At 39.7% G+C, this 14,778-nt stretch overlaps 1 protein-coding gene across 2 annotated transcripts; it reads left to right on the top strand.

The window, feature by feature from the left end:
* The first annotated feature begins 1,586 nt into the window (after positions 1-1,586).
* On the top strand, positions 1,587-12,969 carry tmem106bb (transmembrane protein 106Bb). 2 transcript variants are annotated; one of them, XM_020638650.3, is made up of 8 exons: positions 1,587-1,702; positions 3,422-3,625; positions 3,780-3,843; positions 5,015-5,174; positions 6,876-7,016; positions 7,099-7,148; positions 8,216-8,269; positions 9,169-12,969. In XM_020638650.3, the coding sequence occupies exons 2-8, from the start codon at positions 3,430-3,432 to the stop codon at positions 9,281-9,283; spliced, it is 780 nt and encodes a 259-aa protein (XP_020494306.1). In that variant the 5' UTR covers positions 1,587-1,702; positions 3,422-3,429; the 3' UTR covers positions 9,284-12,969. The 2 variants fall into 2 exon arrangements, with proteins under 2 accessions (XP_020494306.1, XP_065804077.1); XM_065948005.1 differs by having other exon boundaries at positions 1,671-1,791.
* The last annotated feature ends 1,809 nt before the right edge of the window (positions 12,970-14,778 follow it).

The raw sequence follows: 14,778 nt of genomic DNA, 5'->3' as shown, positions 1-14,778 counted from the left end.
CCCGTCCTGCTCTAAAGTTGGAACAAGACAAACTGAGTAGTAGTTCCTGTTGCTAAAGTGTTTTAATTGTTCATGTAATATTTTTTTAGGACTTATTTCACAACTGCCTCTGTCTCCCGGGTTGTTTACATCCCCTCATTCCCTAAAACAACCTTAAAGATATCACGCTGCAGAGGTCACATTGTGCTGCAGTATGGGACGCAGCGTTGGTTCAGTGAAGCAGACCTTCGGGCCTTTTGGTGACCTGAGGCATCAAACAGCAGCAGCGATTAATCTCAGTCACACAGAATAAAGGAGCGGAGCGCTGAAGTGTCTGAGGACAGAAACAGTCAAGAGTGTTTCTGCACAGCGACGATGACTCTCACAGGCACGGACAGCTGCTCTTCAGCTGCTGCTCGAGTGTGAACGCAAGGTCCCGACCTCGGCTTTGATTTGATAAGAGGTGAGTCTCCTGTCAGAAACACCGCGATGAAATATGACAGCTTCCCACTGCAGAGGATGAAAAACTGTAAGGGGGCAACTGGGCAGAAACCGGAAACCAGTTAGCAAAGATAACAAAATGTTGTCCTCAAATGAACTGAGACTCAACAGCAGAAACAGTTTCCAGACCTGTTTTGTGATTTACAATCCATCCATTATAGTTTACAACTTTATATCTGAAATGAGCTGATAAACAAGAGGACGGACACAAAACACAATATTTAAAATAGATGATAAGCATAATGCAAAGTTTGACACAAAGATATAAATACACTTTGGATATATAAGCAGACTCAGATGGAGGGTAATATGTTTGATTAAGTCCAAAGTTTGGTACACAAACGGCAAAAACAGACAAGAAGGCAAAAGGGTAGGTCAAAAAACAGGAAGATATCAAAGTGTGGATTCGAATTGTCCCTCCTATCCCCTTTCCCTATCCACTTTACCTTAACCCCGGGGAAAACGTCATGTTTACACTTCATTCTCCACTTACATACATTAAAGGTTAAAATAGGTGCACGGTAAAACATGACCTTTAATAATAAAGTAATAAACTACCAGATGTGTGACAGCCTTGCAAACATTTGCGAAATTAGAAAAACACTGCCCCCAAGTGGCTGAATTACAGAACTGCAATTATACAGCAAGACTACTGGACGACCTCAGATCACATTGTAGAGGCCGAGGGTCCAGTTTTCTTTATTATCTTGGGTGATGTTAAACATATATATTTAAATGAGGCAACACATTTACATTTACTGTTTGTGTAATTTGGAACAGTAGGGTGGGAGTTGGCGGATTAAAGGTCAAATTATTTATGAGGTCATTAACATTTCTGGTACCTAACTACAGAGCCCCTGTCCCAAAAATAGAAGATATTAACTTGTGCGCACAAGATATTTGTTTTTACTTTCAGGGGCTCCTTAACTTAAATATAGACATTGATTATCTAGCTCTAGTTCAAAATAAGCCTATATACAGAAAAATTCCGAGTCGTCACCCCTCTATGATACATAACTTATCTCCAACGTCAAACTTTTCCATGCTTTGTTATTTCCCAGTGGTATTTGAACCGAGCAGAATTAGATTTCTAAGCTCGAAAATAACCACTCTTTTCCCACGGCCGTGAACGCGTCATAACTGCGCATGTCCGTTTCTTGTCGGATAAACACTGAGCCTTTAGCAGCAAGCAGATATCTGGAGAATTAAGAGTCACATTCAGGTAATTCTTCCTCCCCTCAATTCTGTCTCGTAACAACATTTGTCACACTAGCTGCTGACTAACGGACTGTTTGATGTTTCGGTGGATCGGTAAGTTAGCAGCGGGGGATTTTCCCGGTGGCGTATGTTCATTTTTGACAGTTTCTTAGCTGTATGGTAGCTAAGTTAGCTCATAGGCTAGCTGTCAGTGAGATGTGTGTTTCTTTAAAAGGGTTATTTTCACAGCTTGCATCATTTATTCATGTTTTTTTGTTTTTTTTACTCGGATACTTTGATTTTGAAAGCAGTAACTTGTCGCCTGTCAACATTTTACTGAAGACAAACTCCTTCATGACTTTATTGTGACTGTACTTTTAGCTGCTGCTGGAACTACACAAAGCTAAACTAAGCTAGTGTTTGTAGTTTTTTACACAAAGTTTTATCTTGTCATGACTGTAGTAGTGTGTTTGTAACTGTGTGACGTCAGGTAACAATCTCCTCTGTATGCTGTGTTCAACGACTTGTTGATAAATTTGATAAAACAACTTCAGCACTTCGATGCATTGGTGCGACACAAATGATGAACATATGATCACATACTGATAATCTCCTATTTGCACCTGAAATTAGAATTTTAGGTATAAATATATTAGAACAACTTGCATTGCGATGTCATTTTTGTCTGGGATATAAATTGCCATATTTAAAAATACAGGAGGTAATGCCAATTAAATGCAATGAGTTTAAATGTTGAATCAAAACTTAATTATTTTAGACTTTTGTCTTATTTATATCTTGGGCTTGCATAATAAAAAATATAAATACATTGTGCAGTAATATTGCACAGTGTTGTGATAAAAAATATGGAATGTAATTAATAAACTAATACTGAACAAAACGTAAAGGCATTTATTTTCAGGTATTTGTTTCTCCTGAAAAAAAAAAAATCCAAAACACTTTTTTCCCCCTAAATTGGCACCAATTGATCTGAGGATCGCTGACATTTCGCAACAAGCTTCATCATGTTGTGTTTAAGCAACGCTTTAATGCAAAGGCCTCCAGTCAGCAGGTTATATGTACACAAGCTGAGTGAGAAAGCGTTGATTGGTCACAAGAAATAATCGTTCCTATTTGATGTGATAAAGACTTTTGTGATGTGTCATGAGCAGCCACACTCACATTCTCACCAATCTGTAGTCACCAAACAGAGAACGTTTTTGGACTGTGGGAGAGAACCGACGCATACACGGGTAGAACGTGAAAACTCCACATGGAGAGGTTCCTGTCGGACGGGGATTCAAACCAGGGACCTCCTCACTGTGCGGCAACAACGCTGAACACCGCACCACCGTGCAACTCTATCTGATACCTGTCTGATACTTGTCTAATTTAAATGTAAAGTTTCCACTGCTGTAACGTGTTTCTCATTTATTCTGCTGTTGATTGAGTTGAATTAATCCTCTTTCTAAGGAGTAAATGTTCTGAACATGGCGTTCTCTGAATGATTTAATTACTATCAGATGGTGAAAGAGGAAGGATTTCACAGTATCAGGAAAATCTAATAACATCAAATATTGTGATGGTGAAACAAAAAATACTGAAAATAACGTGCTGCTGCTCATCATGTTTTTTCCTGTGTTTTTTTTCACACACCATGTCTTCTGAATCTTCAAAAATATTTCCAGTTATGAGAAGAGCGGCGTGTTTTCACCACCAGGTCGTGGTTTACTCTCGTTTCCAGGTGTGGCCATGGGGGGTTCTCTTTCCCTCTTCTCGAAGCAGACGGAACGCGATGACGGTCAAGACTTCCTCACCTCTCCTGTGGAGGATTCCCAGTCCGAGGACGGGAAGGGAGGAGACGTCTCTCAGTTTCCGTACGTGGAGTTCACGGGACGGGACAGCGTGACGTGTCCCACATGTCAGGGCACGGGGAGGATCCCCAGAGGTAACACGGCTATGTGCACGGAGCCTTTAGCTGTCTGTTTCTCCTGACCACATGATTTTCCTCTGATTGTCGGGTAAACCAAGTGGATGACGTCAGCAGACTTTTCAGAAACAGCTGACAGTGACTCATCGTTGATTGCTGTTGCCTTTTTCAGGACAAGAAAATCAACTCGTGGCATTGATTCCTTACAGTGACCAACGGTTGCGGCCAAGGAGGACGTGAGTACTTTTAACCTGTTTGAGCTTTAGGAGGACTGCGGGTTGAATGACTCATACGTTACAAATAGTTGCTCCAGTACTTTGCTTCAGCTGGCACAACACATTGCAACATAATCCTTGGGAGCGTCTGATTAAAGTCTGTCCACTGACAAGCTCAGGTTGTTTTTTTTTTTTTTAAGTCTCTGACAAAGGATCCAGACAGAGACAGACCTTTATCTTAAAGAGGAAGAAGATTTATTTTGAAATAAAAAAAACAGCCTTTGCATCGTTCTCTTCAGAATCACCAAACTCCATTGACAAAAACACTCCCTCTAGACCAGTGGTTCTTAACTGGTCGAGCCTCGGGACCCAGTCAATCTAATTCATTTAAAGAAAAATGATGCAGTTTGGATGTCAGACGTTACACAGCATGATAGAACAAAGACATTGAAAGAAACAAACTTGTTAAAAAAAATAAAAAAAAAGTTTTATAGACTTTTTGACAGCGTTTTTCTTCCAGGCACACATTTGTTACCCACTCCTGAAAATGGCTCTGCGACTCACTTTTGGGCCCCGACCCACCAGTTGAGAACCACCGTTCGAGACATTGCCATGTTTTTGTGCTGGTCTGTGTTCACACAAATATTGAGTTGGATTAGAACTCAACGTTTCTACGACACCAAAGTCGTACGGCGATGCAGAAAAATAAAAAAAAAGTCGTTTTCATTTCTGCACTCCTGAAAATATGTAGATAATTTCAGGAGGACCGCTCCAGGGATTCTCCTGACCTGGCTGTTCACATACTGTATGCTCCTCATAGCTGGAGACTATCCCTGTCAGACTTTGCTAAGTTAGCTATAATGAAGGAATATCTTTAAAAATAACTGTAACTCTGTGGATATGATCTGCATTAATCTGAGTTTGTTTAATTATTTGATTGTGAAATAAATCTACTTTCTGCAAAACCCTCTTGTCAAAGATTCAAATAATGGGGCTGCTGGATAGACTAAGGTTATGTGGTGCGCCTCATGTACCGTGGCTGTAGTCCTCGGTTCATGAGGTTGAACGCTTGTGAGAGTGAAATAAATTAAAACTAGTTAACAATCTGCTGTTATGCAAAGTGACAACATTCAGCTGAGTGTGTGTGTGTGATTAGTAAAACAGTGGTGTTGTTTTCTGGTGTCTTCCTCAGGAAGTTGTACGTGTCGGCGTCAGTGGTTCTCTGCCTCTTGCTGTCCAGTCTGGCCGTCTTCTTCCTCTTCCCTCGCTCCATCGACGTTTCCTACGCCGGAGTGAAGACGGTTTTCGTCAGCTACGACCAAGACAAGCGCAGCGTTTATCTCAACATCACGGTGAGATTTCTTTAAAAACTTTGAGACAATTCTAGTAAAAATCAAACGACACTGATACTTGTTTGGATACCACAGCCAACCAAATAGAAGTCCTAGCCACCAAATATTTAGTAATTTCTTGTATTTCATCTTTTTTGACACTCACACTAGAAAAATCTCGACCCAAATTTCTGATATTTTTTAATCTGTTGGATTCATTTAGTGAAATATTTAGCAGTTTGGACCTCAGACAGTACAAAACATATGATATACACAAAATATACATGTTTAAAAAAGCGCTTCATAGACTTTGTGACCCCTTGTTTTTTTCTCCAGACTCCCATTGGAAAACTGCTTCGTGAACCATTGTTAGGGTCATGACCCCCGAGTTGAGAAACACTGCTGAAGAATGCAGCTGATTTATTTAGTTCAGTTTGAAGTCACCAAATATACATCCAAATGGAGTCTATAGTTTACAGGATAAATAATAATCTTGCTCTGTCTGGTGCATTTTTACATTCTAACTAATGTGGGTAATGATTCTTTGAAAACTTTGTGAAATAACAGAAACTTAAACTTCCTAAAGCCCCTCAGCATTACAGACGTTTCAACGTTGAAATACCAAATAAAATAATAATTAGGTCTCTGGTGGATTACTGCGTTTCCAAACAACATGGAAGTAGTAAAACAAAGAAAACAGTGAGGCAGGAAAAACTGATGTTTCACCATCAGAGAGAATAATTCTGTGAAATGTTCTGATCAAAGTGAATCTGCAGGGTGGGGGAGACTGTTGTTTTAAAGATAAAGATAAACTTTATTGATCCCCGTGGGGGAAATTTGTGCATTACAGCAGCTCAAGAAAACAGGGGACGGGAATATAATATTAAAAATATAAGTTAAAAATCAAATCAAACATATTTACAAAAAAAATACAATAATGTAAAATTACACAGTAACTTGTTCTTAAAAAAACACACACAGTGTGTAGCATGAGGTGGTGATACTGTTAGAGAGTCTGATTAAACAGTCTGATTGCAGATGGGATGAAAGACCTGCGGTAGCGCTCTGTCTTGCAGGGTGGGTGTCTCAGTCCGCTGCTGAAGGAGCTGCTCAGGGCCCCCACAGTGTTGTTGGTGTGATTTAAACGTTTGTGATAGGAGGAGTTTTAATGTGTTTGATCGACGGACTGACTCCCCCGTGCACAGCTAAACCTCGTCCTCAGGTGCCGGTCGGCTGCAGGAACATACCGAAAATGACTTTACCCAGCCAATAGTGTTGTAGTACTCCAAGTCTCGAGACCACTTTTTCAAGGTCTTGGAATGGAAAGTATTTTGAGTCGGTCTCAGACTTGGCAGATTTTAAATCAAGACCAGTGAAGACCAACACTGACAGGCTATTTTTCCACATCATCACTGTGATTAGAAGTCAAATTTGTTGTTAGATTTTTAGGCGGTGAGTAGCAGAGAGGAGCACTCCCATGATTCCCCGCCAGCCTCGACGTCATCTTTTGTTATTGTTTTTCTTGAGAGCCCCCTGGTGGCGGAATATAAATACTGTTCCTTTAATTAATCACGATTAACTAGTTAATGCTGACAGCTCAGCAGCCCTATCACAGGTCTTTCTTTTGTGTGTTTTCGTTGAGTTAAGGAAACAAGTTGGCCCTGCTTGAAGTTTACAACTTACACTAATAAACGTTTCCATTTCTATTTTTTTTCCCTCCAGAACACTCTGAACATCACCAACAATAACTATTACTCGGTGGAGGTGGCCAACATCACCGCTCAGGTCCAGTTCGCAAAGACGGTGATCGGAAAATCTCGCATCACTAACACCACTGCCATCAGTCCTCTGGACATGAAACAGGTACATGCCAACAGCTCCTTCACCTGTGACATGTTTCTCTGTGAGGTTACACTTAATATCTTTGTTCTTTCTCTGTTTTCAGATTGATTATATGGTCCCCACCATCATCGCAGATGAGATGAACTACATGTAGTAAGTACTGTGTGACCGCCCGGCTAACGACACATCCACCTTTACACATCTGTGACAAATGTTTTATCATGTAGAGCTGCTTAGATCAAACTTAAAAAAAAAAAGGAAAAGGGGGAAGACAGGGCTCTCATTGTGGGATTGTTTAACATTTTAATGTCGATAAAAATGAAACATTTTGGATGTTTTTCTGCACATTTTTGCACATAATCCTGATTTTTCTGTAAATTATGATATAATAAAATGGCTTTTTTGTCATGGCGTCATGTACAATGAAGCTCATTTGAATTTCAAAGGAGGAGGCTGCAGAAAAACAGAAAGTCTAATGTATTTAAATCTCCGATTAGAAACATTCATGTTATGAAAGATCTATGCAGATTTAAACTTCAGTATGAATCAGTGATGAAACAATAATCGCCTTATTGTTTGTATTTATTGAGTCAATCATAAATCCTCCAGGAGGCAGAGAGAGTGCAGCTGAGGTGAGACAAACAGGAAACTGTAGTTTTGACGACTGTTTTTTAAGATATAATGAAGCAATATCTTTAAAAGAAAAGTTTACTCTGTGGATATAATCTGAATTAATCTGATCTCTTTTAGTTATTTGATTGTGAAATACATTTGATTTCTGTATGTGTTGCTTTAAACTACGTGAGAATAGAAAGAGTTCAGAATACCACTTGGGGGCGCTGGTGGCACAGTGGTTAGTGCGTGCATCCCATGTATGGAGGCTGTGGTCCTCCAAGCAGGGCGGCCCAGGTTCGAATCCCACCTGTGGTTACTTTCCTGCATGTCATCCCCCGCTCTCTCCTCCAGACATTTCCTGTCCCTCCAGGAAACCAGAACAATAACTAATAATATAGTTCAACCACAAACTGACACCAGAATTCAGGAAAACGACTGTTTGATGTTACAAAATGTAAATTATGGAGCATAACTTTTAGATATACTGGTAATTCAATGATTTTTTTGGCTCATAAACCCCATCCCAGCCAAGACGAGTAAGTGGGTAGAGGAATCTTTAAATGTATTCTTTTTAGTATTTACTCACAGTTGTTTTTATTTCCCAGTGATTACTGCACTCTGCAAACCATCAAGGTCCACAACATCGTCGTGATGATGCAGTAAGTTCTGTCCTTTTCTTCTAAGCTTGATCAACACTGGGGATGTCATGATACCAGAAACTTGAACTTAGTTATGATACCTGTTTCAATGCCACGGCAACGAGAAATAGAAGTCCTGGACACCCAATATTGGGTCTGGCCCGACCGATATGAGACGATACCGATATTTATTTCTATATTAAGGAGGGAAAAAAATCTGATCTGGATATATCGCCTGATATCTTTCTGAGATCTATCTTCAATCTGTAGCAATAGCTAGATCTAGACATTTATTGTGTTGATTCCTCAGATGCAGTTATCAAACACTTGTGGAAAAGATTTATAATGAAGAACAGACGGTCACTCAACTGGAAAGTAACTGAGCATGTACGTTCATTTACCGCCTGACACTCTGGAGAGTGATGATGCCTGTTGTAATCCATACAGCGCCCTCTGCTGGTGAACGAGAACTGCTAGTGTAATACAATGAAACTCCAATGAAATGCTTTTTCACTGATGTATAAATCGAGTAATATTGGCGCTTATCTGCGGTAAAATTAGCCCAAACCGATAGTCACTGGATATGCTAATATCTGCCCATATTATTGGGTTTAATTGGGTAATGTCATGTTTTTTAATTACCAAAAAATTGCTGGCAAACTCCTGATCACTGCCTTAAGTACACAAACATGTTGGCAACTTTGGTACAGAAATGTGGCCAGCGTATGGGTCTAATTAAGACATCACTCAGGCAGCTGAGTTAACCTTAGAATAAAAGTACTGAATAATTTTTGTTTTTAAGCGATATGATCGCTTTATAGTTTTAAAACACATGGTATTTAAAAGTATTGAACGTTTTGATCATCTTAAATCAAACATTGTGTGTGTTTTCTTACTGTGTCCTTCTCCGTCCTCGTCAGAGTGACCGTCACCACCACGTATTTCGGTCACGCAGAGCAGGTGTCTCAGGAGATGTATCAGTACGTGGACTGCGGAGGAAACACCACCTCCATCAGAGCGATGATTTCCTGTTGAGTAAACGCCTCCGCTGTCCTCCTGCTGCTGACGCTAGCCTCGAATGTTTCACCGTGTTTTCTCTCCTCCTCCACCTGCAGCGTCTAACTAACAAAAACTCAATACTAAAATAATTCCAAACTAATGTCAGAAAGTCACGTTTTTCATGGAAACATTTTATTCAGCTTAGAAATAAGCAAAAACATTCCCTTTGTTTTTGTTACAAAACTTTATTTCACAGAGAAGAGTTTAAAATGTGTCTGATGCGTCTAGAGAGACAAATCTGCCAAAGTTAAAAAGCTATCAGTCTTTGAATGTCATAATTTTTTTCCAGACACCCATCAGTGTTAAACTTTACTGCCCTGAAGTTTTCAATAATGAGTCTGTGATAATAATATTTCATAATGTTACAATTCACTTAGCAGACGCTTTTATCCAAAGCGACTTACATCAGAGAGTAAGTGCAACACTAATCAATTCATACACCGCCACTGAAGCAGCGGGAGCAATGCAGGGGTTAAGTGTCTTGCCCAAGGACACATCGGACATGTTGCTCAGCTGGGGATCAAACCCTCGACCTACTGGTCGAGAAGCGACAACTCTACCCACTGAACCACAGCCGCCCCTGTTTGCCACTTTACTACAACCCTAATTACAAAAAGAGGTTTGGATGATATGAAAGAAAAATCAATTAAAGGAAGAGTGTGCGACTTTTTGATCCAGTAGATGTCGCCCTTGAGCGCCAGCATGAAACCAAAACGTACTGTTGTGTGGCCACACCTCCAGTCTCCTCCAGCGACACACCTCCAACCCCCCTCACCTCGCGTTCGCTACAAGGAAATTGTCCTCGGCTTGAGCTGCAGTTGCCTGTGGCCTGTTGTGTTAGCTCGTAGCTTCACATTTTATGAAAATTGACACAGAATAACCGTGATGTAAAAAGAAGATATACTTGATATCTGCTTTATTTATGTTTAAAATGTTGCACATTCTTCCTCTAAATGGAGCAGAGTAGACAGTTTTAATTTTTTTAAAGGTCACATATTACACAAAATAACCTAAACCACTTTTTTCCGGAAACTTTTTTGTACACCAGTATGTGTCTCTAGTCCGTCTACAAACCCCCCAATGATGAGAAAAGTCCATCCTATCTGTCTTTTGCCTGCTCCACTTTTCAGAAAATGTGTGCTCAAACAGGCCATTTGGAGATTTTCCCTTCATGACATCACAAAGGGCAGTAACCCCTCCCCCAGGTGGGTGACACTCCCACAGCTAGGCGTTTGTTCTGCCCTCTGAGTCTGCCTTCTCACCGTAAACAATAGGACATGGACCGAGACACCCAAGCCCTTCCAGAGAGGGGGCGTGGTCAGACACAGCTCATTTACATTTAAAGGTACAGACACAGAAACAGCCTGTTCTGAGCAGGGCTGAAATAGAGGAGTTTATAGGCATGATCAAATACAGGATCAGAGTGGATTTAGAACAAGAAACTTAACACACATGTTTTGAGGAGCTCTGAGACTTAGTTACACTGGTTGAAGAGGAGGAGAATATGTGACCTTTAAAGTCCACTATCTCTGTTTGATTTCTACCTGGCATCCAAAACTTTTTGCTTTTAGGGTTGCAAATAAAGACCATTTCTTTTTGATTAAGAGAAAACAAAATTATTTATTATAAGTGAAGCTACTGTTTGTGAATCCTCCTAATTATCGACTTAAATATTAAATATTAAGCTTGATATTGAAGTTTCATTCGGGGGAAAACTCATTTAAAACGTCAAATTAACATGATGCAAGTTTAACTAATCTAATCTAGTGTTTAACAGCATTAAAGTATCAGGGCAACAGTTACAATTATCGGGGCAACACCTCCATTTATAGAATCCCCTATTATTATTATTTTTATTCTCCTGAGCAGATGGAGGGGATCAAAGAAGTGTTTGACTAGCTACCATACCATAATGCACTTTATAAATCTATTTAAAATGCACATTTAGCGCAGTCCTAAGTCCTCTACAGCCTATTCCTTTAGCACTGAGTGTGAGACTCTATGAAGGATCATCAAAGTGTACTTTGATATTATTTTTATGAGGTACTGTGAGATAAGCTCAACTGACTCTTAGTGTTTCTCTTTTTGTTTCATCTGCTGATGTATACACTGTAGTATTTTGGTGTTTGGATTATCGTCGATGTGAAAGCAGTTTCCTGTCTCTTACATTGTTCTGAAATGAAGGCACACCTGTTGCACTATTTTAAAGACGGAGGTCGAAAATATAACATCTTGTTCGTAGTTTAGACCTCTGTGATGAGACCTGTCATTTCAGAAATCTGCTCTACCAAACCATGGCTATTCATGGTTATTCCAGTGTCTCTTAATGAATGTCCTCTTAAGTTAATTTGTCGTCTAACAAATTACGCGACGAGTTAATGGGGAATGGTGTGACCTTAATCTAAAGTGTTGCCTCACCTTCTTTAAAGCCCCCAGACTCCACTAACAGAAACCGTACTTTTAACTCACTGAACACAGGAGATGCTGGTCGAGCAATTCAGTGAGACACAAAAGAATGTGAAGAAAATGTGGCCCGGCTTTTGAAGTCGTTTGAATTCCACGTAAAGGTTCAGTCATTCCAGCATTGATAAATCCTAGTTAGATTTTAATTTGGAGTCCCTGCAATCATTGGATTTGCTCATTAGCAAAACGTCAGTCTTAATGCATAACCTCTACTCTAACTGATGTTTACAGATGCTTCTTTAAAATCCTGTTTAAATAAGCTGCTTCACAAACAGGCCGTTATTTGTTCTCCGTTATAACAACTCATCCATCCTATAGCAATGAAGCTAGCCAGCTCGGAAAGCTACTGTGACTTTAAAAAAATCATAGCAAAACCAGCTAGCAAAACCACTACATCACAGTAGTGCTGACATTTAATTTCAGTTTCACAACATTAGAAATAAAAATAACTTGTAATTGATAATTTATTGTACACGATTAATCTCAGAAACGTTGACTGAACAGTAAACCACTGAAGCTTTCAGGTCGTCATGAAGGACTGTTTTGTTTTTATTTAATGTAATTTAAGTATTATAAATCATATTTTTATTTTATTTTTTGCAAACAGAAATTCCAAGTATTCTGTATGTTCCCTGAATGCATCGTATATTCTGCTCTGTCTGTCCTGCTAATCAAAGTCCTGTCATTATTTGTGGTTCCGCTGTGATTTAAAGGCGGTTGTTTTGCTAACATGTTTCTTTGCACACTTTGTTCACTAATCACACATTCTTCAACATGTGTTCAACATTTTCTACTTCATGTTTGAATGATAGTAAGGAATATTTTTGTGCAAAATCAGAACTTATTTTGTTGACGAAACTCTAAAACACTGAGTATTTTTTTATCTATGATAATAAATCCTCCTCATATCATCTAGTGAGTCTAGTTTTGTATGATTAATGTCACCAGCCTGTGAATACAGAAAATACAATAAAATATCTTCATACAAGTTTTGATAGACTCACACTGTAACCTTTGTACTGAGTGAGATTTAAAGAGAAGCCGTTTGATTTCTAATCTTGTTTGTCGTTTAATAATCCTCATTAACGTTTTAAAAAGCATTTTTTTAGAGTCCTACCTCTTCTGTCATTTAAACTCTTTTTGGTTGTTTGTCATAGTGACTCTTTGTTGCAATAGCATGAATAAAGTTTTAAAATGTGGCTACCTGTGGTGTGTTTTCTAAACGTATAAACGTCTCTTTTTGGGGAGAGTGTTGGATGAAGCAAACAGAGTCCGACGCTTTGATGAGAGTACTTAACCTTTAAATGAATGCGTCATGTAGTTTGACCAAGCAGCAACGTTCGGTTTTTAAAAAATGAAGCCAATGCGTAAGTGAAAAATCCTGCAGTTCGTCGAGTGTCCACTAGAGGCTGGCTGTAGAAGCACAGGAAGTCACATACACACCCATTCTAAAAAGCCTGTATTATACAGCAGAGATTAACATGTTTACAGCCTGGTTCAGAAAACCTGATTAGCTCATGTTTGGATCGGCACACTCTGTACGGGGGGGGGGGGGGGAATGTTTTGATGACTCATCAGTTTTGATTTGATGAAGGATAAGAGTTATTCACAATAAGGCGTGTAGCTGACATGATTGACAGGTGGGAGGGATGTAACGGTTTGTCAAGAGGCTTAAAACCCGCCTCAGTTCCAGCTCTCAGCCTGTCGTTAGGTTGACTGTTAGGGTGGAGACCGCCATCGATGGGACTCCAGCGCCCCCTGCAGGAACAGATGGCTCTATGAGTCTGACACGTTCACAATGTCAGCAACAAAAGATCGAAGGAGAACGTACTGGAGAACAGAACACAAGTTTTGTTGCGTAAACAAAGATGGCACTGGTTTTCAGAACATATTACAGAGTTTTGCGCGACTGTAAAAAGCACCAAAAAATAACCTTTTGCTCAGATCCCTTTTTTCCCCCCACATCATTGTGTTGCAGACGGAAACCATTGAAATGTATTCTCCCTTTTAAGGAAGCTGTTGTGTCATCCTTCTTCTCGTGATTAATCACGACATCATCCGACGTGAAACACCTTGAGACCGTGAAGGAATTAAATCAGCTGTTGTGTAGGACTCTTGATCATGATGGAAATGCTCATCGACTGTGATGACTGTCCGTCACATGAAGGCATCGCTCACATCATGTCACACTGAATGCAGTCACTTCTTTTATGTCATTCTGACTGAGCGCCTCTGAGGAGCTTCAATAATGTCCCCTGTACTCTTTGTCTTACTTATATGTCCTGTGTGATGCAGTTAAATCAAATCATGAGGTAAAGTTCCTCTTTGAGTAATGCTCAACTAGTAAAGGAAGAGGACGAGACTAAATACTACTAAATAAATCATTAACGCTTTTACTTCTTGCGTACTTCAATCATTAACGAAGAGGTGAGTTTAAAAACAGCGAATTGTTCAGAGACAGTCGTAAAGCTCCTTTGTAGCTGCTTATAGACCAGACTGAAATAAAAGCAACAATGTAGGAATTCAGTTTGGGTGCACCACGAGCAGAAACGTGAGCAGAAATATAGAGCTCAGAAAAAAAAGAGTAAATATTTGCCTAACATTCATCAATGCACACAAAAACCTCTCCAAGTGAACGCTTATGTTGCTAGAAGTGTGAACAGACAACTGTTTGCTGAAGTGTTAGCCTTCCCTGCTTGACTATTATTAAAAGATCTTCGTCGATGTCGCCGAGCCCGTGTGACGTAAAAAAGTGTATCTTTAGCTTTAAAACGAAACATGATGTCTGATTCTACTGGAACCAGATTTCTGTGTAGATATTTTGAAGTTGCACGATTTATGTTGATCTTACTTCTTGTTTTTCTTCCATGGCTTATGAAATCAAGTGTGTGTGTGTGTGCGTGTGCGTGCGTGTGTGTGTGTGTGTGTGTGTGTGTGTGTGTGTGTGTGTGTGTGTGTGTGTGTGTGTGCTGAAAGGCTTCATTCATGCATGAGTGTTTGAGGATGCT

Source organism: Labrus bergylta, chromosome 19, assembly GCF_963930695.1.
Source record: "Labrus bergylta chromosome 19, fLabBer1.1, whole genome shotgun sequence".
Lineage (NCBI taxonomy): Eukaryota > Metazoa > Chordata > Actinopteri > Labriformes > Labridae > Labrus > Labrus bergylta.
The sequence above is the reverse complement of the archived record's forward strand: the minus strand, read 5'-3'. Positions and strand labels throughout refer to the sequence as shown.